This window comes from Augochlora pura, chromosome 9 (assembly GCF_028453695.1).
Source record: "Augochlora pura isolate Apur16 chromosome 9, APUR_v2.2.1, whole genome shotgun sequence".
NCBI classification, from domain to species: domain Eukaryota; kingdom Metazoa; phylum Arthropoda; class Insecta; order Hymenoptera; family Halictidae; genus Augochlora; species Augochlora pura.
The window spans coordinates 3,262,576-3,285,992 of record NC_135780.1 but is presented as its reverse complement, the minus strand read 5'-3'; the positions used below and the strand labels follow the sequence as shown (position 1 = coordinate 3,285,992).

General features: G+C 40.8%; 1 protein-coding gene across 4 annotated transcripts in view; it reads right to left on the bottom strand.

The window, feature by feature from the left end:
- Positions 1-18,904, bottom strand: part of LOC144475160 (alpha-tocopherol transfer protein-like) — a 33,216-nt gene extending 14,312 nt beyond the window's left edge. The window contains exon 1 of one of the 4 annotated variants that reach the window (XM_078190758.1): positions 18,747-18,904. Coding sequence is in view for 2 of the 4 variants with exons in the window: in XM_078190756.1 (XP_078046882.1) it covers positions 17,420-17,450 (31 nt within the window). In the remaining 2 variants the exon portion in view is untranslated. Of the gene's footprint in view, positions 1-12,964; positions 13,122-17,419; positions 17,617-18,482; positions 18,727-18,746 lie in introns of those variants that run through there. The other 3 variants (XM_078190760.1, XM_078190756.1, XM_078190757.1) reach the window with 3 other exon arrangements.
- Between the last annotated feature and the right edge of the window lie 4,513 nt (positions 18,905-23,417).

Here is a 23,417-nt window from a genome sequence, read left to right as displayed (position 1 = left end):
AAATGGTCAACTTCGCTCAATGTTTTCGAGGTTAAAACTCATTTTCCATAGCTCCTTATTAATTTTATTTAATTTCTCAAGATCTCAGCTTTATTTTGAGCTAAGCTTCATCTTTGTAGCTAGATTCTGTCAAAAGTTCTACGATTTTGTTCTTTAACTCGCTCGAGAATCCAAATTGTGTCACTCGACCTGTGGTCTTTCGAGATTTATCGATCTCGGGATCCACGATCTACGACACGAAATTTCGAAGATCCGGCAGCAGCGATCAACTTGCGTTGCCATTAGAATTGTAAAGCAGTAGGAACCGGCGGCGCGTAAATGTTTACGGACGCCTTCATTTATTGTTAACTACGCGCGGCAAACATCGAGACACGCTATTCCAAGCGTCGGTTTACATAATCGCTTACGCAATAATATAAATCCTGCTTAATTCCGGCTGGCTCTCCACAGGTTTTTAAAAACATCGTCCAATCGTTCATTAACATTTACAGAAAAAGAGAAAAGTACTGTTTTTGCTCGCGGCAATTAGACAACAGTCGCGTCGTTCGGATCGTTTAAATATAGATTACACTTTGAACACGTAAAACAGGAAACGAGAACGGCGAATAATAATAGGCATAAATAATAATTGGAATAAAAAAGTGAAACCTGATTAAACAAAGATTCGAAACGAAATTAAATTTGTTATTTCACTCTATTTAGACGTTGGTAAAAAGGACTCTGTTATTACCGTCAGTGTTTGCCAGAAATAATGGAACAAACATAAGAATCATGGTACAAACAAATCGAGTTCACACCACCATCCCCTCCACCACAGTCTTTTTAATGATATAATAGTGTTTACGATTAGCCGGACAATTTTCTTCCGACCTCTAATTGCGAAAGAAATTGCAACATTAATGCTGCATCATTTTATATCAATGTAAATAATTTGACAGATTATGGATGAGATTACGGATGTTTACGAACAACTTTTTAAAGCATTTACATAATCGTTGACCCTCGATCCCGACCGAATATAAAAAAGATCGCCTGCATCTGCAGGTAATAACTGCTGAGTCACGATACATACTCACACGTGCTTAATCGCACAATTAATAGCTGAAATATCCGTCGATCGGAAAATTGTTCGGCTATCGTTAATCATAGCGCGCGTCAATCCTTTGATAGAAAAGGTAACATAAAAAACGAAGCGTGCATCGAGATAAAGAAGCGTAAACGTGTTATTTAAATACGCGTTACGTGTCGCTCGCCGAGTTCAATTTCGGCTGTCGCGGCGATCACAATCGATTCCCAAATTACTTAATCCCCGGTTCATGCATATTCGACGAGGCGAAGCGAATCAGGAATTACATATTTACGAGTCGAGAAGAGAGGAATCGAAAAAAGAATTTCGGAGCCTCGACTTTTTGCGATCCGTCGGACATATTTCTCGCGACTGGTCGGCGGAGGGAGGATCGATCGCGGGACGAGTCACGTCGGAAGAGGATCAAGGACGCGATTGAAAATAGTAATTAGCCACCGGAGAAACGCGGAGGAAAAGCGCCGTGTAAACTCCTTTAATTGCGCAACTTTTTCCGCTCGTGTTCGCCCGACGACTGCGTGTCCCGAGCCTAACGAAAAAAAACAACGGAAGTTGTCTCTCTTTTCGCTACGCAAACGTAAAACATTATCACGCTGCGCCGTTCTTTCGACATGCTGGACGTTGAAAAAATTGTTCACGTTCTTTTTAATATTATATTGTGTTATATTGTTTATAGGCGCGCCGTGAAAGGGGTGGCATGTTTTACGGTTCGATGGAAACCGATTATTTATTGTTCTAAGGAGAAAATTAAGGGAAGTACGTTCCGAAGGACCGAAGCAAAATAAATGAAATATAGTAATGATTATTTATGAATTTTAAGCGTGTTATGGATTACAAGTGCATTATCACTTTACACATCGCGTAGCATATAGTCAATAAAATAAAATAAAACAAGAAATAAAATCAAATTAAATGAAATAAAATCAAGTAAAATGAAATCAAATAAAATAAAATGAAAACAAATAAAATAAAATCAAATCAAATAAAATCATTGTATTATTTCAGTGCATATCTGTTACTATTAAAGAACATGAATGAAATTGTTAGATAATAAAGCATTTTGTTGTCAGGATTTTACAAAAATAAACGTTTAGATAACTGAGTATTTACTGCAATCAAGCTGACAATTAGATAATAAAGTAAGTTGGTGAAAATCGTCCTAGCACATCGACGCTTTTTATCCTAATCTTGTCTTCCATCTTGAAGGCACATGTATATCATTTCTAATATCTCGAAAATCAGGTGTAGAAGGTAATATGTGCAAAATAAAGGAAAATGGCAATAAACAAGAATGTTCTCGCTAATATTGTTATAGTTCGCTTAAACACGTGTGAACAGGAAGAGACACATTTGCCGACTTCAACGTAAAAATTATGCGAACGAATGTCCGAGGCGAGTTCACGAAAATAATGACTCGCGAGGACGACCTTCGACCCGGGACCAACGAAATCGCGTTAACAAACGATTGCATCAGCAGCCGGCGTTGTCAACGTAGAGGCGATGCCTTTGTTATCGGCGGGTTCAAACGTACGAGCTCGTCGTTTACGGCGTGGCGTTACGAAACCGGGCGGGTTCGCAGAGGTCGAATTCTTTCGTCATCGACGGCCCTCGAGGTGCGGCGAGGCACCTAAAACTTCGAGGCGAACCTGTCCGCCCATGATCAGGGTCATTCGTATTCCTCTTCTCGTGTCATCGGTGCCGGCGCAGCGATTTTTAAAGCGCTGGCGTAAACCGGGGGCCGGTCTTGTTGACAACCGAATAAATCTGTATCGATCCGCGAAAAGGGCGTCGACCCGGCTGACACCTAGTTCGCTGCCTTCGAGACCCGACCAACAAAGTGGCACCCTAACAGCAATTTTTTAATTTTTTTAACTACTTTAAAATACATTTAAGAAAAATCGTTTTGTCACTATGATAATTGGTCAGATGAATTAGACATTTCTTTAATGCATTTAAAATTTAATTTTAAAATAATGCATTTATTTTTCTTTGATGCAAGTTATTTCTGAAAGAGATTGTGTTCGTATTGAGAACAAAATAAATATGTTTATTATTCTTGGAACATTATTCGATGATTCGCGAGGACTATGGTAGATAGTAAGACTAAGAGTAGAAACAACCCCTAATGATATTTCTAGTTGAATTTAAGAAGTTACTCATTAAATGTGTAAGAAATGAGCAGAAAAATGGAATTACTCTTTATACTGAGAATAATATAAATATAGGAAAGAAATAAAGTTACTCTTCATGTTAAGAATGGAATAAATATATGACAGAAACGAAATTACTTTTCCTGTTAAGAAGAAAATAAATATAGGAAAGAAATAAGATTACTTTTCCTGTTAAGAAGAAAATAAATATAGGAAAGAAATAAGATTATTTTTCATGTTAAGAACAAAATAAATAGAACAAGAGAATAATATTCATTTTCGAAATACATTTAATGATTTTTTAAAGTCGATGCAGATGACAAGGCTAAGTACAAACAACCCCTAATGTCATCACCAGATGTCAATGCTGCTTCTAAAATATGTTTCCACTAAAAATTAAAACGTGGTAAAAATGACGTCGAATGAACTAAAAAATTCTTTTCTTTAAAAATAAAATAAATACGCTATCAATTGTCATCAGTAGACTGCAGATCTTTATGAAAAATAAAAGCATGCCAAGACGATTATAAGAAACAAGAATTATAATAAAAATCGAGTCGTTCTAACAAACTGAAAATATCGTAACTACATTATTAACTTCTCTTCTGCGTCTCCACAATTCTACATTTCATCCGCACATTTCTATCATAAATGCATTTAGATGCGCAATCTAGTCACAAGTACAACCGTACCCTTCCCACTCGAAAAAAAAGATTCGCGCATAATTCAGTGAAATTCGTAGAATCGCGGATCTGAAACGTATCGCGGACGATTTCATAAGAATCACCGTATTAAGAGGGCTGTACGCGTCTGATATAAATAAAATGGCAGGCGAAACGGTGCCTCCGGTTGCCGGGAATTTGTCGGGAATTAGGCGGATCGTTGGCGGGATCTCGACGTTAAAGGATGAAAGCGGAGAAAAATTCGGATAAACGTCGAGTGTATTTCGTTGGAAGTGGATCCGGAGCCACGGAGCGCAATTAGCGTTTACGATAAGGGGCGGCACCGCGGGATTAACTTGCCGCTGAAAATATGTTATCGAGGGAGTCGTACGGTGGGCGCATCGAACCGCCGTCACAATTGGCAATCGACCAAGAGTCCCTCTGCAGGGAAAAAGGGGGGTGCGAGTCGCGCGGTGAAACAGGCCTGGCCGGGCCGGGTCGGGCCGGGCCGTGGCGCAAAATTCCGGGCGTCAACTCTCACGGATGCGACGCGTGCCAACGCGGCCGATGCGTACCCCTTTCGTCGCTCGACGACATTCGAGCGATTCGACGTCGCAACAGGCGGCCTTTCTTGAATAATTGCCGTCACCGTGGACGGCGTGCTCTCGCCGACACCTTCTGTCACACCGTCTATTCCTCCCCCACCCCTGTTTCTTTCGACACGCTCGGCAAGATTACCGGGAATTATTTATTGTCAGTGCTGCGATGCACTTTTCACGACAGAGATGATTATTATCAGAAAGGGTGCTGACGATAGTTATTGTTTACGCGTTGTTTAAATTATTCATTGTCGAGCGCGAGGCGAATGGTGGCATCTGTACTATTTTTTACTTGCTTTTATATTTTAGTTACTATTATTTTTTAGTTATTATTATGTCTTAGTTACTATTATTTTTTAGTTATTATTGTGTCTTAGTTACTATTATTTTTTAGTTATTATTATGTCTTAGTTAGTATTATTTTTTGGTTATTATTATGTCTTAGTTACTATTATTTTTTAGTTACTATTATATTTTAGTTACTATCATTTCTCAGTTTTTATTACAATTAATTGATTTACAAAATAGATATGTCGGCGTCCGGAGCAGATTTCTCTAAAGCCATGGCAGTGGCTGCGTCAATCCCTTGCAGTATAATAACGAGTCAGACTCGTGACGAACGTTTCGTGCACAATTCGATAAACACGGCTGCCACCATTTCTATTAAATCGAAACAAAATTTAAATGCCCTGTCATCGAAATTTGGGAATGAAAGTAAACGAGGACAATTGGGCCATTAGAATCATCTCACGGCATCGAAGAAATAATTAAGGACGAAACAAACGTAATCAACGTAGCTCTGAAAAACGTAACAGTGCAAGGGGTTGAAGCGATTACGATGGTAATTTAAATAAAAATTGAACTAATTGCGACTAAACCGAGTAATGAATGAAAGAATTGTTTACAGTGACCGTAATAAACGCAATAAACGCAACAAACGCATCCGATAATAGAAACTCGGAAGGAAGACCATCGGTCGTAGTAAATTGGAGCAGCGCAGTCGCGCGTCTCGTAAATTAAAACGGTTGATCTTTAAGCCGAAGTGTCCGTTGCGAACGGGAAATATTTACTCCGCCTTGTTCCCGCGCCTCGAGAAACATCCTCCGAACAAATACCGGGCAGATAAAAATCTTTGCTTACGATTCCGAGTCGAAGCGAGCCGAGGAGCAGCTAATCCCGCGCGCGGCTGTCCTTCGTACTTTACAGGAAAACTCGCTTCTTCGTGCGATACATTCGCAGCCGGTGACGCAACCGTTACCTCTTTTTGTGTGCCGCGGTTACCTGGGCATGACGTAATATTACGACATTTTATAAGGCAGAACCGAGACGACAAGAAATCTGAAAACACGTTTAGAAATCTCGATCAGGATCGCGCGCGGCCGGCGGTTTCGGTTTATTTTTCCCGGTTCTCGTTTTGGTGCTTCGTGGCATGGCCGTGTGTTCTCTCTCTCTCTCTCTCTCTCTCTCTCTTCTGGCGTGATCGTGTGGAGGTTAATTGAATTACAGGAGAGCGATGGAAAAAGAACTATGGCCTGTCAGGTTTCGAGGTGACACGGTCCGACGGGCTCGACGCCGCGCAACGAAAGCGACGAAGCCGCCGGTGAAAGCGTGAAGAGCCTCTCACGTTTTATTAATCCGAGCGAGATCTTGAATGAAAGCAGCTAACAACTATTTCCAGTGCGTGCAACGTCATTTGACTTTCATTCGCCGATTGCATAATCGACGCAGCTCGTCGGAGTTGCGCGCAGCGCACCGACACCTTCCGATCGCGACCGGTAACACCTGTTCGCGTTACTCGCGTGACGGGTTCCTCTTCCGAGGCCAGAACAATCCGCTCCATGACAATACTTCTGAACTTCTCGATTGCGTTTCACGAATTTTTTTTATTGTTAAAAAATGTTAGATTGACGTATCAATCGTTTCGGTATTTTTGTGAAACGGGGAAATTAATATTTAAAAAAAAAAAAATTGTAAAATTACTTTAGCAACAATCCAATAAATTGGACAAGAGAACATTCGGGTGTAAATCAAAGCTATTTATCTAAACTGTTGATTCGCTAATTATCTGTCATATAATTATGTCAAATAGCTTAGTCACCGAAGCTATTTATTTTCTCTCGATCTTTTGTCCTTACATAAAATTAAAATATATTATTGCGTTACATGTATCTGAACTTCAAAAAAGGATTAATCAATTTTGTTTTTCTTTCTTTTTCTTCTGGCCAGCATGACACCTGTCTATAAACTTAATATGACCGCAAGGTTGTATATATAAATAGTAAGTTGAAGTAAGTTAAATTGAGTATAATAACTTTCTACGCAAGAACATCTGAATCTAATCTATTATAAAATCTGAATCTAATCTATTATAAAATCTTAATCTAATCTATTATGAAATCTGAATCTAATTAAGAGAAAATCTTCAGCAGAAGATTTTTCCTAATTAAATGCAGGAAAAAACCTTCTAGGTTCTAGTAAAATTAGGAACAAGTCTTCTAAACTCAAGCCCAATAGGAACAAATGTCCTGAACCTTAGCAAAGTTCGGAATAAATTATTCAGTTCGATACTACAAGGAAAAAATAAATTTCCAGGCTGAGATCAAAAGACAAGATGGCGAATCGCTACGAACTGCATCTTGTTATCTAAATACCATTCTATGTGAAAAATATGAAGAGACTATTGCATAAATATGCAATAGGCATATTAATAAATATGCTTTTATCTCCAATAAAATATCGAGTAAGTTTGAGAAGTCATTTAAATTTTAAGAAAGAAAGAAATTCATTTAAAGAAATGATGGCAGTACGAGGGTTAATTTCCGTCCTAAACGCGTCGAATCGGTGGTCGAGCGATCGTTCGGCCGGGCGGCCATTTTGGTGGCGGTTCCCCGTCATCTCCCTCGATCCGATCGCGCTATTCTAAAATTAGCAATTTCTCGCGTCTCCTAGGAGAGGGACTCGAGAAATTGCCGGTTACGCAACGGTTCTGGTACAGTTTTCCATACCGGGCGGATGCGGGACACGGGTTTCGTAACCGCGCGACCCCCTCCCCGTCGTTTCCGTCCCGGTAATAATAATAATTCCGTGTCCTCTGTTTACAGAGCGCCGGCTAACGATCGTTGGAACACGGTCCTGCCAGTTCCGTCTGGCCAGGAACGCGAAGGCTTTTCTCGGTCCGCGATCGATCGCTGGCTCCGAACAACTGGAAGTCGACCAAACGACTACGGGACACCCCTCTCCCCGCCCCTTTTTCATCCCTCCTTGAAAAAGGTCGAGAGAAATTTATTCGCGGACCGGAGGAGCGCGCGATCTTCTCCCCTTCCTCTCTCTCTCTCTCCTCATAGCCGGGAGTGGTGCAAAGAAAATGCCGAAGGAAAAAAAGGACTACAACGATTTCCGGGTTGCGAACCGGGTTCCTAGGGGATAGCGGAACGGCCGTTGAAATTCGGTAATTGGGTAATTAGGTCGGGCGTAATGGGCGGACCAGCTGAGATAAAGCGGCCGGCAAGTTGGACAGCGAGATCTACCCGGGGGGGAAGAACGATGTTCCCGGGGAGGATGGCGCTTTTTGCCCGGCCGGCTCTCTCTCTCTCTCTCTCTCTCTCTCTCTGTAGAACCGCCATTTTGTCGGGCACATTGCGGAGATGTTGTTTCTTGTTTCTGAGATCTTGTTGAATGCCCGGATTAAATGCAAATTGGGGGGAATGAGAATGAATGGGCGAGCACGATTAGAGGGTGCCCGGCTCGCTCGTTTACGGAGCGGCCGCCATTTTGTGCGCCGGCATTTTTTAGAAAGTTTGCGATACGGACGCGACGTTACAGAGAATTCGTAATGGTAATAACGGGAGGTCTAATTAATTTATTAATCGGCTCTTTCTTACGTGTGAAAAATTAAGACAGAAAAAGTGAAACATAGTGTTTATAGCGATTATGATGTATATCGTTTGGATAGTTTAGAGTCCAGTTAATTTAAAGTAACTTAACGATTTATTCGACTTGGCTTTTTAACATTTTCATGACATTTCAAGGCGTGTGTCAACATTATCAAGAATGTTACGCCACTACGCTGAAGCCTGGAATTAAATTCGCCTAATTAATACTTCGTGAACATCCAAAAAGTGAAGCTTTGAATTAATAAATCATATTTAAACAGGTAAATATAAATAAAAGGAGTTGAATTCTAAAAATTTTAAAATACTTTGAAAAATGGCGAACTAATAGATAAAATACTTTAAATAAAGCCGGCAACATACTGCCACGGTAAAGTAAATAAATCCAAACAATTCCTCTGAATTTGTTAACAATGTTCTAATACACGATACTAACGGACTATGTATATTTACCGTTAAGGACGCTATCATTGCCGGAGATGAAGAGGGACGGGGTTAGATCTGATCACCGATTGAAAGAAAGCCTCCGGCCGATGTTTCAACGCGAGCGTCGAGCGTTAATTACGCCGGCGTGTTAATTGAGACCGGTGTAATTTCGGAAATGACCTGGGTACCTCGAAACGGAAAGGAGAACAGCGTGAAAAGGTGGAACAACTGAGCGAATAAAGGCGTGGAACTTACAATAGTCGAGAAGAAAAGGCGATGAGAAGGCAAAGAGGAGAAAAACGAGAAAGAAGAGATTGCAGAGAAAGGGAGGACAAAAGGGAGACCAGAGAGAGAAAGGAATAGAAAGAGAGAGAGAAAGAGAGACTGGAGAGAGAAAGAAATAGAAAGGGAGAGAGAAAGAGAGACTAGAGAGAGAAAGAAATAGAAAGGGGGAGAGAGAAGGATTGAAGGAAAGAGAAAAAGAGACTAAAGAGAGATAGAGCGACTAGAGAGAGAAAGAGCGACTAGAGACAGAAAAGGAGACTAGGGAGAGAAAGAGAGACCAGAGAGAGAGAGAGAAAGAAATAGAAAGAGAGGAAGAGAAAAATTAAAGGAGAGAGATGGAGAGAGAAAGAGAGACTGAGAAAGGCTCCATTCTGAACTCTCTCGACGATGGAGAACACGGAACGGGATTCGTTACGTTTGCGACTTTGATTGGGCTTGAAGATAAGGGAGGAACTTGATTTCGTAGGCGACGACGTAGAAAGGGACGTGAAATGTTTGCCAGATAAATTGCCGAGCATTATCCGTCCTCGGGAGAGCGCGCGCGACATGGTTCGTTATCGAGTTCTTCCGCTGCAGTGTCTGCCAGAAAAAAAGGACCGAGTTTCCGCCGTGAGACGGATAAGAAAGTTGACGTTGATAATTACGTTATTGTTGATCACGGTTTAATTCACCAGGGAGAAAAAGCGCCCGGGAAACTACGCGGAGGGACAGTGCTCTCGACTCGTTCACTGTCGGCCGATTATCTACGGCAATTGGGTTAAATTTGACCCCTTTCTGCGGAAAACGCCGAGGCAACGTCCGAAGTCCTTGTTACAACAATCGGTGATCGTTTAACGTTAAAATTAGCGAGGTTTAACAGCGATAGACAAAAATTGTCCCATAAGAATTACAAGATTTTTATGATAACATACGCTTGAATTAAGACGTCCATCTAATTATTTTCTACGAAGGTGTCGACGTAATTGCAACAGTTTTAAAATAAAAAATGTGACAACCATTTTTAAGCCGTCATGCGAGATTTAGGGTTAAAATTTACCGTACTCATTAACCTTATCGAAAATTTACCCCACGTCTACTGATAATAGGAAAAACAGTCTTGCAAAAATGTTACAACTCATTTGTATTGAATTTATGGATTTTATTGCTTTATAAATGTTTGAAGCTCGATCAATTTCTAATTACCAAGTAAAAATTATAGAGCGTCCTTAAAATGTTATAAGTCATCTAAACAACGTAACACAGTATTGCTAAAAAAATTATATCATTGTATAACTGCTCTACAATTGTCTTATATCATACGATATTAAGTTCATGCTTTCTACAATGTAATATCATGAATTAATGATCATGTCTCGCAGATGTATAAAATTGCAACGAAGCCAGGAACATTCGTCAAGGTTGAAAAGTAACGATTCAGTTGAAAGGTCGCAACAAGGAGGAAGTAATTAGCTATGCAAAGTGCTTCAGTTTTTTCTCGATTAGTTTACAACGATTCAAGCTATTGAAAAGTATAGACGACGAACTTTATGTCCCATCCTGTATAGAGGCTATTATGACAAGTGTCATAATCGGCGATTACACTTTCAAATAGGTGATTTCAATTTCCGATGATCGCTACAGAAAAAGCTGGGCGAGGCCGCGGAGCTGCGATTTGCATGATGCGTGCTTGCCTCCTCATTTCCTGAACCACGTTTCCTCTTTCTTGTCGCTTCCTCGCAGATAACGCAGACCATGCCATCAGCAAGGAAAATTAACGATGATCCTCGCGATTGTAAAAAATCGAGCACGGGAGAACGCGTTTCTACGATGCATCGTGCAACGTTTATCCACTGTTGGATGCATAAAACAATATTTTAGACAATAGTTTTCATGTTATCAAACTGAACTTTGTTTTAATAAAACCACGTTTTTCTTTAAGTTACGTCATAGACGTCTTAGAATGCACAATTTGCTTCTATTATTATATTTGTTTATTTCTCCAGGTAACAATTTTATATTATTTTTTGGTTCAAACTGCTAGGATAAAAATTCAAAAAATGTTTGTAAATTGAGTAAAAACTCATGTCTAAGAACAGCATAAGAATTAGTGTCCAAAAACTTTATTAAAACCCGTGGTCAACAATTTCATAGAAGTCCAACAAGCGAGGCCAAAATTTGCGTAGAACGCGACGAGAAACTAAATGGTTGTTAACAGAAAATGTGTTCGAAAGTGGCTGGAACTTTGCAAATGAATCCGGCGGATTCGCCTTCAGATAAGATAACACGTGTCAGTCGAACAAACGATATTATAATAGCCTGTATATCTGCTAATGAGAGTTACTCTGAACGTCCAGATATACTCGTGGCCGCCGGTGTTGTACGCTCGCTTTAATGGAAATGAATACCGCGGGGGAAACTCCGGGAAAGCAATTTTCCTCGTCGACATTTTCGTAATTCATACGGATAGCGCGATAAGGATTCTACAGCGCGGCCGGGCAGGAATTTACGGTTCCATCTGGTCGCGGAAGAACGAACGAACGAACGGGGTGTAACGCGGAACAGTTAATTTCTCAAGTGGCACGGAGTCGCGCGCGGCCCGACCGCTCGCTCGGAGAACATTAAATCCGGGAAACGCGCTCGCCGATTCCTCCGAGTCCTGTCTTTTGATCTTGTTACTTCCGATCCGGGAATTCGAGATCGATATCTATCCGGTAAATTGAAACCGCGCCGCGTCGTTATGTCGCGAAAGCTTGCGGGTAATCCGAATCGATTTGCAACACTTTAGGAACGCTTTACGACTTCGAATCGCTTCGCGATTTATAATCACTTCGTGATTTGTAGTATCGCTTCGTGATTTATAATCACTTCGCGATTTATAATCACTTCGCGATTTATAATCACTTCGTGATTTATAATTACTTCGCGATTTATAATCACTTCGCGATTTATAGTATCACTTGCTGGTCGAAATTTTTGATAGCGCAACTCGTTCGCGACGGGAACGTATTTGTCTCATGCGGTAAAATGGTCACGGTGACTGAATGACAGAGATATATATATATATATATGTACGAGCGAAATTGCTTCGCTTTGTTTCGTTTCACTTTCACTTTCAGCCTCGACCTTCAATTGCTTCTTAATTCGCATTTTCTTGCTCACATTTCTGTAATTTCTAGGTGAAGAGGAGTCGTTTTACTCTAATTTTCTGTTCAATTATAAATGTCCTTTTTTTATTCAAATTCAGGTCTGACCAAATTTGGAGGAGAAGTGAAATAATTAATGATAAAGTCTTGTAACTCGTTAGCTGTTGTAATGAACATTGTTGGTAGTATACGATGAAATAAAATAGATAAAGTGAAATAAAAAGAAATGAATTAATGAGTAAAATAAAGAAATTAAAATAAAGTGAAATAGGTGAAATGAAACTAGAAATTGAAATAAAATAGATCAAATAAAACAAGAAAATAAAATGAAATGGGTAAAATCAGACAAGAAAATAAAATAAAATACATAAAATGATATGAGTAAAATAAGAAAATTAAATGACGTAAAATAGATAAAATAAGACAAGAAAATAATATAAATCAAAAAATAAAATAGATCAAAAAATAAAATAGAATAGAATAAAATACAATGAATTAAACTCAAATAATATGTGTATCGTTTACTGACCAAATGAATTGTTAAGTTAGAGTAACTTCACAACTTGTATCACTTGTCTCTTGAACATTTTGTCGTGTGTCGATTACATTTTAAAATACAAGTCGAAATCTTGGAAAATGTGATTTTTTTAAAATTCTATAATTTCGAGGTGACACTGTAATAATCATCGACGAGAAATCCGAGTGATCTACGGCGGATAATTGCTAGCAGGCGAACCTCTACTTACTTTCGGTGATCGACATGATTCCACGATCGTCGCTGACGGAAACTGGCTCGGCACAACAAATATCGTTACGATCACCCACTGAACGAGTCCCGACGACACTGATCGCAGAGAAACACCGGCCGGGAAATCGGAAATTGATCGATCGATGACAGGCGCAAGAAGGTGGGAAAACGTTGGCGCGACGATCGTTTGAAGGCGAGTCACAAGGCTCGCCCGAGCGCCGCGACGTTCGTCCGATCGAAAAACGGACGAAAATAAGAGGGGCCCGGGCCCCGGGGCCTGTTCTTATACGGGCGACAGGCGAGAGCCTTCAGGGTCGAAAAGACGAATCTGGTCGGCTTTTCCATGAACGACCGGGCCCGCTTGCTGGACGCTGTGACGCGCGAGCGAGCGCGCGCGCGCGCGACATTGTCTCCGAGCGGATCGCTTTCCGAAACCGAAATGGAACCGCCCTCGGACCACGCTGTCAAAACACTACGCCCGGTGACGTTGCCGCGCGATGCTTCAAGGTTCAATTAGAATGTTTTTTCCTCTACGGTCAAGGCTCGCGGACGTTTTGTCTCTGGACAGCGGCAAGTACCGAACGAATTAATCAGCCGTCGGCTCGGATTCGCCGGTTCGTCTTCTTGCTTGTTACACCGGGCAAGGACGACTTCCTGAATTTATTACAGAAAAAACCGGACCCCGCGAACGTGACGAATATTTCGCCACGTGTTCTCGCAGGTGTTTCAGGGTGGGGGACGAATTTTTGCCGGCCGCTGTGCGCGACGGTATTTTTTGGACCGACTGTCCTCGAGAGAAGGAAAATTCCTATTGCACGTGTAACAAGAAGATAAAAAATAAATTGTTCAAGGGTAGCATGAAAATTATTTAACCATGTTCGTTAGACGCAGCGTTAATTAGCTATCACCGAGGGAAAAATAATTATTTTTTCTCGGATTCTTGCTATACTTTTTCATAGTCTATTATTTACGCAAAACAGGGTCTTCATTATCTGAAGAATATTCCGCGTCGCGTAATTGTTCTACAGTCAATTTCGATGGGTGATCAATTATTTCTGAGCAGATCGTAATCGACCATCGCCGTTCCTGGTTACGTAAGTACCTTCTGTATTCCATAGAAATTAAATAAAAAGGTTTAATGAAACTCTAGTCGCTGCACGTTTCGTTTCGATACGCTGATAACAGAGTATGGAACGTTACGAGACCGTACGCGATCGTTTTACTATTGAATATTATCTATCCAATATTTCATGAGCAGCTGTGAAGTGAAATTCATGCGAATTCGTGTAGAATAGAGAAGATTAACGCTTTTGGTCGGCGAACGTAAATCTTGTTGAACATGAAATCCGAACGCGATCGAGGATAAGCAAATGGAGAAAGAAAAGAGGATGGGGAATTAGAAAGTTGGTGCGTGGAAAGGTGAGGTTCAGGGACTGCCTCAGAATTTCAAATAATGTCGCGACGGTACTGTAGGGTCTGCAGTTGGAACTTGTTGTGCCGGATGAATCGAAGTACAGGTGTAAATAAAATAGGGGAGGCGCGAATAAAGTACGGTGTAAATAAATTGCAGAGGATGTAAATAAAATACAGAAGGTGTAGAAAAAATACCGGAAGGTGCAAATGAATTTTGGAAAATGTAAGTAAATTACAGAAGGTGTAAATAAATTACCAGAAGGTGTAAAGAAATTTTAGAAAATGTGAGTAAATTACAGAAGGTGTAAATAAATTCTAAAAGATGTAAGTAATGTAGAGAAGGCGTAAATAAATTCTAGAAGGTATAAATAAATTCTAGAAGATGTAAGTAAATTACAGAAGCTGCAAATAAATTCTAGAAGATGTGAATAAAATACAGAAGGTGTAAATAAATTTTAGAAAATGTAACTAAATTACAAAGGAAGCAAGTGAAACGCGGAAGATGCAATTAAATACCAGAAGGTGTAAACAACTTACAAGAAGTCTAACTAAAATCTAAAAGCTGTAAATGGAATACAGAAGCTATAAACAAATTATAGCAGCGTCTTAAAGAACAATAAACTATCTCGGTCACGGCAGTCGCAATATCGCGTATTAACTTATGCACCGTATGCACCGTATGCGCCAACAAGAATGCAGACAATTCTGAAAAAATTCCTTCGCGTGACACCGCGCGCGCATCTCCTTTCGAGAAATCGCTCAACATTTTCGGAAAACTCTCGTTCTCGTGAATTATTGATCACGGCGCGCGGTGAATTTCCGCGGACGCGGCGTAGCGCGCGCGAGCGCGCCAGCCTCGGGCCAGGAAAATCCACTGTTTTATCAAAGATGACGCAGCCGTGCACCACATTTAACACTCGACAACATTTGCGTAACTATTAGCTTCGGCGTCCTGCGAGAACGTGACGCGCTCCTTGTAATAATACCGTGCCGCATCGGAAAAACTTAATGCATAAGTGATGAATGGACGAAGTTCAGCAAAACGGAGGCTGTTTGCAAACGTGACACCAGAAGAAACCGCGAATTTTACCGTCTCGTCTTCACCGTAACGGCGGCATCTTCGATTCGCGTCGTCGCGCGTGAAAAAAAAACGATCTGCATAGCAACGGCTCGATCGCATCCGGCGCGACGACGGTGCCGGATGAGTCCGATTACAGCGAACGTTCTACTTGATTCTACACCTTATTTGTAACGCCAAGAACGGCCAATTAGTGTCGTTATAAAAATTACGAAATCGTTTATACACGTAGTCTAAGGAAACCATTTTCCTTTTAGAATTGCCGAGTTCAAACGCGACCTATTAATAATTCTTTATCTTCTTTATTTCGATTGATATTTATTCAAACTTATATTTATTTAAGCTACCGTAGTATATACTTAGGTAAAGAAATCATAAATTGTAAAAGAAACCTTTAATTTTAACCAATTGGTAGATCTAGTGTTAGAAATATTATTTGACGCCCTTAATAAATGTGATCAATTCTTTCTCTCTCATACAAATATATTTTATATTAATTGCATAAAAATGCAATTATATAAAATAATAAATAAATAGATTAAATGCATCTACCACGCCTAACTTCCGTGGAAATAATAAATAGCCGTGGCGGAGTCCAAAAGTCGCTCGTCAACGCATCGCGAGATCCCTGTATCATCGCGACTACGATAGCAGGATTCGTCGAAACGCGGGAAAAAATATTTCCCGGGAATGACGGGACCGTGGAGCACCACCCGTTTCCGAAGAAGCTGTTCGTTCTGATGGATAGAGTTCAAGTTAGTACCGGGGAAAGTCGTTTCGCTCGACACCGGTCGGAATTGGGTGGTCCGGTGATAGAGGAAAGGGGATTAGGCGATCGAGTTCCATGGAAGGAGAGGCGAGAGCGCGCGACTATGGTGGTTCGGGAAAATTGATGTGGACCGAGGGGAGAGAGAGAGTGAGAGGGAGAGAGAGAGTGAGAGCCTGCTCGGGGACGCTTTCAAGAATTTTTCCGGCAAATGGAACGAGAAATTGGAGTATTATGTGGGCCATTTCGCTGACAAGTTACTCCGCGGGAAGAATGCACGTTGGCGACGCTGTTCGCGCTATCGTTGCGACCGGGACGCCTAATTTCCATCGGCTCGGCGACAAATTCTAGCGCGCGATCCGTGAAACAGGATGGAGCTTGCTGATAAAATCACTTCGCGCGAGAATTCTTTCACCGAAACGAAAGCAAAACTGTTTAAAACGGCGATCGCTCGAGTTTTACAAACGAAACGAAATTGCAGCGACTTTTTACTAGCCAGATGTGTATTATCGATGGCGGGGTCATCGATTTGTTTTGCAAATGCTTTAGTAGTTTTAATAAATCTGCGTTTATTAGAGGATGAACGGAATTCGTAACAGAAAAATGGATGTTACCGTACAATTTGAAGTTTGAGAATTTTCTGTAATTCTAGGAAAGAAGAGAAAATAATTTGTAAGGTATTCGGCAATTAATCTATCATCAAATAATTATTATATCAAATAATTAAATAGAAATTTCATAATTAAATTAAAATTTCATAGTTAAATTAAAATTTCATGATTAAATTAAAATTTCATAACAAAATTAAAATTTCATAATAAAATTAAAATTTCATAATTGAATTAAAATGATTGTATCAAATAATCAACTGCTTTTAAACTGAATTTCACAGAGTCCTTTAACACCAGAATTACCAAGTCAGTCCAGAATGACTAAATTGATTCCTCATCCTACAGTTCTTGATATTACAAAAACTATCCGAAATTTCTGCATAAACTCCATTGCTAAATCTTCTGTTATCAACACGAATTATTAAGTAATCTTGAGTAACAACAATATACATTATCAGTACTTAATTCCAGCGTTAAGAAGTCGAACAACTCGAGCACCGCAGTTCCCGTTTCACTGACCAAGCTCCTCTAATCCCGCGAGCCAATTAAGGATCCTGGCTCGATAATTAAGACGAGATGTAATACCTTCTTCGTACTTCTCCGCCGGAGATTGCATGACAACCCAGGAATCTGCACTCCTGCAGGACGCGGCCACTTAACAAAGGGAACAAATTCGAAACGAGTTCGAAACGGACGTGTCTCCGGGACGTTTAATAGACGCCGCTTTCCTCTGGACAGGCCGCGAAACTGCAGTCGCCGTTTACTGGCGACGCAGTCGGTACAATCGATCGAAAACCAGCACCACAATGGCGGCCGCCGGCCGGTTGGCGCTGTCGTAGACCGAGTCGGGAGAGATGATTTGCAATTAATCGCCTAACACGACCGACACGCCAAGGACGAAAGTCGACCGGCGGGAGTCGTCTCGAAACGTTCGACCGAAAACTCGGCGCACGATTTCCTGTCGGATGAACGTCGCTGCGAATCGGAAGCGCATGGCCTCGGACTAGGTCCGACACGTGCAACAAGTCCAGCATGACTTCCGGGAGCGTCAGCTGCGCGGATTCGTCGGGCCGAAAATAATCCGAATGGCTGTTAAACGCGCCGTGGGATCAGTTTGTTCGCGGTATGCACGCTGCAAAATATTTCAACGCGATGTCTATTCGGATGCTGGGTTCGTTCGGATGCTTTTGCATTAACATTGGAACTACCGAGCCCGAAATGCGGGTAGTATACATTGTTTTATAGTAATACCGAGTCTGAATTTATTTGAACTTTCCAACATGTATATTCTCATATATATACTTCAATAAAGAAGTCTGACTAAATGTTTCTCTAATAAATATTTTTGTAATAACAAAGACCGTGAAATAAATTCAGAGACCAGTCATTTTGATTGGTTTTGGCATTTCTGTTAATTTTATGATTAGATATCTTTATCGTGGATACGAAACCTTCTATAAATAGCTAACTATTTTGACCGACGATTGCAGATAATTATATCTACTTAAAGATTAATTACAGATTATTACTTATTAGATAACCTAGGTAGGACGTCTCTCATTATGATAACTCTCCGAATTTTCGAATATTCGAAAATTCCGAAGCCGAAACAGTCCACGGAGAACTCGGCGAATCCTTCGAAACATACCTGACGGATCACAAAACGATCGACGCAGCACGAGAGCGGCGACAGTGAACGGTATAAAATCACCCTAGACGTTCACCCTTCACTCGTTCACCGGGAACCACTAGGGAGCACTGTTCCTCACGGGAATAATTCGAGCATCCGGAAAAACCGCGCTGATCCACCGGAAATTCCGTAGATCGATGACACACGCGTTTCCGTTTCTATCGAACGGAACACGATTTCTCGCGGCTTCGCACGCTCCGGACGCTGCAACGGTCCACTCACCCTGGTTGTCCAAACTGGCGGACAAAGGCGGCGACGATGGATCGGGCGATCAAGGGATGAAGAGATCGTTGGACGCGGGACGATCCGGGGAAAACACGCGTGGCTGGCGAAAACGAATCGTCGCTCGGTAATGGATGGTGCGTGAACCGGCACCCTATCTTCTATATAAACGCGTTCGACTGCCTCCACGTTTGAGCTCTGACCTTCCCTACTTTGAACCGATTTCCCCCACCCCTCGGAACGATGCCCATCAGCATGACATGCCAGCGCAGACATGATCATTGAGATCGATCTTGCGCGGTCGAGTTTCGTCGGTCGATGAATCGATTATTGTCATCGATTATTTCTTCGAGAGTCTGCCTTCAGGTAGATTGCAGAATCTTTTGGACGTTTCTCCGAGATTACAGTAATAAACAAATTGTTTCGCACATTCTTTAAAACTTAATACATTTTTTAGAACTGGACTTTATTGAATAAGAATTTAAAGGTAAAAATTACTTGAATTCTTTTCAGGTGGTAGAAGTAGTCTAATAGATGATCGTTAAAGTGTTGTGTTTTGTTTTTGCTATCACTTGGAATGGATTAAGGAAATATCATGTGTTTCAAATTTTTTATCCGAGTATGTGATAAACGATCATTTCAAAGATGTGTTCTCGCTGAATATTACGTACTATAAAGGGTTAGGGGGCTATCAAGAAATTTCTGCAACTCCAATAACTCTCAAAATATGCATTGTACGAATAAATTTTGTATAGAAGAGTTGCATGATTCGTCTCATTACGTAGTGCATTTATTTTTTCACAGTTGAAAGCGTTTTGAAGATTTGATGGTGTTTATTTTTTTAAATACAACACTGTACTTTTTATATCAAAATATGAAGGAACCTTGAATTCTGAGTAAAAATGGGTCAACTCTTATTAACCCTAAACCTAATGAATGAATTATTACAAAAATCATTGTGACAATTGTTATTTCTGGAAAACTTTCTTGAAATAAATGACGTAAAATCAATTTTCGTCACGTTGATATCGCTGTTCTGAAGAAATCTGTGATAAGATTGAATCTTCAACTTGACATTACGTAAAGAAAATTGTCAAGAAATAAAGCGAAATTATTCACTGGCTATTAGATTTAGGTCTAACAAAGATCGATACTTAGAATTTAATATTCTCCCATATTTTGATATAAAAAATATAGAAAAATATTTCTGAATAAAATTTCTGAAACGCCTCCACCTATAAAAAAATAAATGCACTAGACCATGTAGCCTTTTAAACCATACAAATTTAGAAATAGAACATTTTTTCACGCATACTTTGAAAGCTATAGGAGACGCACAAGTTGCACAGACCACCCTGTATATCGAAACTAGTCGACGCCTAATTAGCTACACGGTCACTGAATCATGTAAAAATGATCAAGTTTTTCTAACGTCTTGGAAAAGTACAAGTCACTTCATTCTGTTTTAAACGAGTTCCACTTTTTCAAAAGACGTCCCAATACATTTGTCCAACACCATGCGTACAATGCCACAGATTAATAATATATTGTTTAATTATAAATCAATATATATTTGAAGCACGGAAATACGAAGCCACGAAGCCCAGCGATTATAATGTTATCAGAAAAGTGATAAACGTTATACAGAATATTTTACTCGTGATCCGATCGACCATGAATTTGAAGATCGAACCATTACCTTAACGGGGACACCATGGAACTTCATGCGCGACTTTTTTTTGTTGGTCGTTTTGCTCGACATTGAATGGAAGGTGTGCTCCGAACTATACGATAATAGCCGGCCAAGCCGTGAGGGCTTTACACGTCCTCGTTTCTGTCCCGTGAAACGGCTAGAAAAAATCGTACGCAGAATTTTAAGTACTCGTTTTAAAGGGGAGACTTCGATTCACCGATCCATCGTAGTCTCAACGAGAAAAAAACATTTTCCCATTGTTTCTACGGTCGATTAAATCCTCGGCGTTTTCGTGAGAAAAACAACACGTCTTCGATTTCGCGCTCGTTATATCGTATAAAAATTGCTAGCAACGAAATGAATAAATCAGTGCAAAAATGGACGTTTTCAGCTTCTAATCAAAAGCATGGACGAGAAGAGAAGAACTTCTTTTCAAAGAACAGACGTGTGCCAACAGTTGGAAACAACAGAAATTGTTATAATAGTTCGATATTCGACGATTAAACGGAAGATGAAATTCTGCGAGTTATGCACTAGTCGATGTTAATCGACGAACGAAAAAATTCTGAGATATTATCAAAATCGATCGATACGTTTATCGACGGGCTGGGCTTCTGCTACAACCCCGTTGCTCATCGATCCCAGCGCCCCTCCCAAAACAGGGGCGGGGGGTTGTTTGTTTATCGGAGGACGCGTCGACGAGCGGGTTACCGGTGTATATAAATAAATCGACGGTGAACTTGGCGGTAAACCGGTGCGATCCGGCCGGTGGTGCGTTGGGGTTGGTCAGGGTGCACAGGCTGTGGTCCCTAAGGGTGGAACAAGGCTATGGGAAACGGTGAGTAGCCTGTAAAATCGTTTTTCTTTTTGGCCGAGGGAATATTGAATATTCCTGGGAATTCGACGAGTAAAATTGCTATTTTATTTGATCTTATTAACTATCAAGCATATTTTACCTTCCATCTTTCTAAAATAAAAATATCGAAGAATGAAAAAACGCTGCGAGAAAACGTAAAATATCTCACTATCATTTCCCGCATACAAAATGATTCGAAAAGTTTTAGTACAGCTGTAGCATGGTATAGTACAATACTATTTCGAAATAGGTAGAATATTAGGTCACCGACACGCAGGTTAACACACTCGTTAGCGCCGGCGAAGTCCAAAGGCAGCAAATTAATTTGCGCCCCTAATAGTTGCGTTAACGTTGTGTCGGGGCGACCTGAAGGTCTTCGGAGCAATTAGGGCTGGGTCGAAGAGTGTAAATTATTAAGGGACGTGTTCGTGTGCACGCATGCTGCGATGATATTGGAATTGCGTTGGGCGGCGGTCTTTTTATCTGAAATGTTACGTCAAATCAACCGTGTAAAAAGAGCTACAATTAACGCTAAACCTGCGGAACCCCGAAGGTGAGCAGCGTGTCTTACCTTGTAAGAATAACCAAGATAAATTATTTAAATTTTCATGCCATTTTTATCGTAACATGAACTTGGAGAATTTAATTATTTATTCAATCGTTCATTCAATCGTTTTTTTTTTAAAAGAGCCATTGCAAGCTCAATGTCAGCCTTGGTGATGATTGCAGTCTATGGTGAGCAAAGGTTAAGATCACTATAAAACATCAACAGGTATGTCGTACGATTTTTAGAAAAACCCCGTAGAATTTTCGTCGAAAGTTTTTAGCAGTTGACTTCGAAAAATCTCGATATCGTTGCTAATGATTTCGCGTTCTTATCTCTGCTCAATAAATCGCGGGAAAAGCCACGATACATGCGCGTGGCCACAGCGCCAGCAAAAGGAAGATCATAAATCTCGGTGTAAAAATACGCGAAGGAATAAAGAACCGGGCGAAGGACATCCGGCTGACGTCCTTTGGACTGATTACTCGGGGACACCCTGTTGTCCAGGTGCAAACAACGCCCGGCAAGAGAACATTGCTTCCAACGACGCCGCCGCAGTTTAATTTTCGACGTTCGTGTGTGTCCTGCCACCTGGCATTTCTGTCCCGCTGTCTCGTTAACGTCATCCGCGTGTTATTCCGAGCCAATTAATCCACTCTTGAATAATGAAAATTACAGACGCCCGCAGACGCCGGCTCTCTCGCGTTCCTGAGAACCACTGCCGCTCAGACATTGATCACTGTAATTACATACCGATACCGATGAGCGTTATATAACAATGCGGCGGTTCGTTAATACATTATATTTCTCCGTTGATAATTTTCTAACAGAAAAGGTCGACCTTCGTATTCGCACGCGAAGTGTGTAATTAAAGTTCGAAGTTCGATCCGCCGACGAAACTGAATTTCAGTTGCCGCTTATCAACGCGGCGTGTAAATTATGTACTAGTCGCCGTATAAAATAGTATATTTACTGTTTCACTATTTCTGGATTTATAAGTCGCATAATTTTATGCTTAAATTATTCGCTGTCAACAGGTGCGAACTATTTTTATAAAATCATGGATTACGGTCAGAGGCGAGAATTCGATATATATGTATAGTATGTGCAATTTGGTATAGTATCAGAACTCGTAGCCACGCGATTAGGTTGTTCAATGGATCGAATATGAAACGATCTTTTATTCGGATCGTAAAATTATTTGACGATGTCATCGGAGTACCTTTCGCGGCTGGCTTCGTTGGACTTTGTAGACAGAAGTTCCACGAACGGCTGTGACTCAAGAAAACTTCAGAAAATCATGCACGTCTATCTCGCCTGGCTTCATTTGTATTCGTCCCACGTGTTATCATCGAACGGAAAGACGTTTTCTTGTTCCCGACGCGCGAACGGTAGTTTTCCATTATCAATCGTGGCTATCACGCGCGAGCAACATTGTGCACCGCATTTTCCGAAATATTCCGCTTGTTTCCGAGAATCTCCTGAATCAGCAACGAACGCTACAGCTCTGAAATTAAGTATGGAATACTTAAATCTTGATCCGCGGTCCAGTTAATACTGTTGCATAAGCCAGCATGA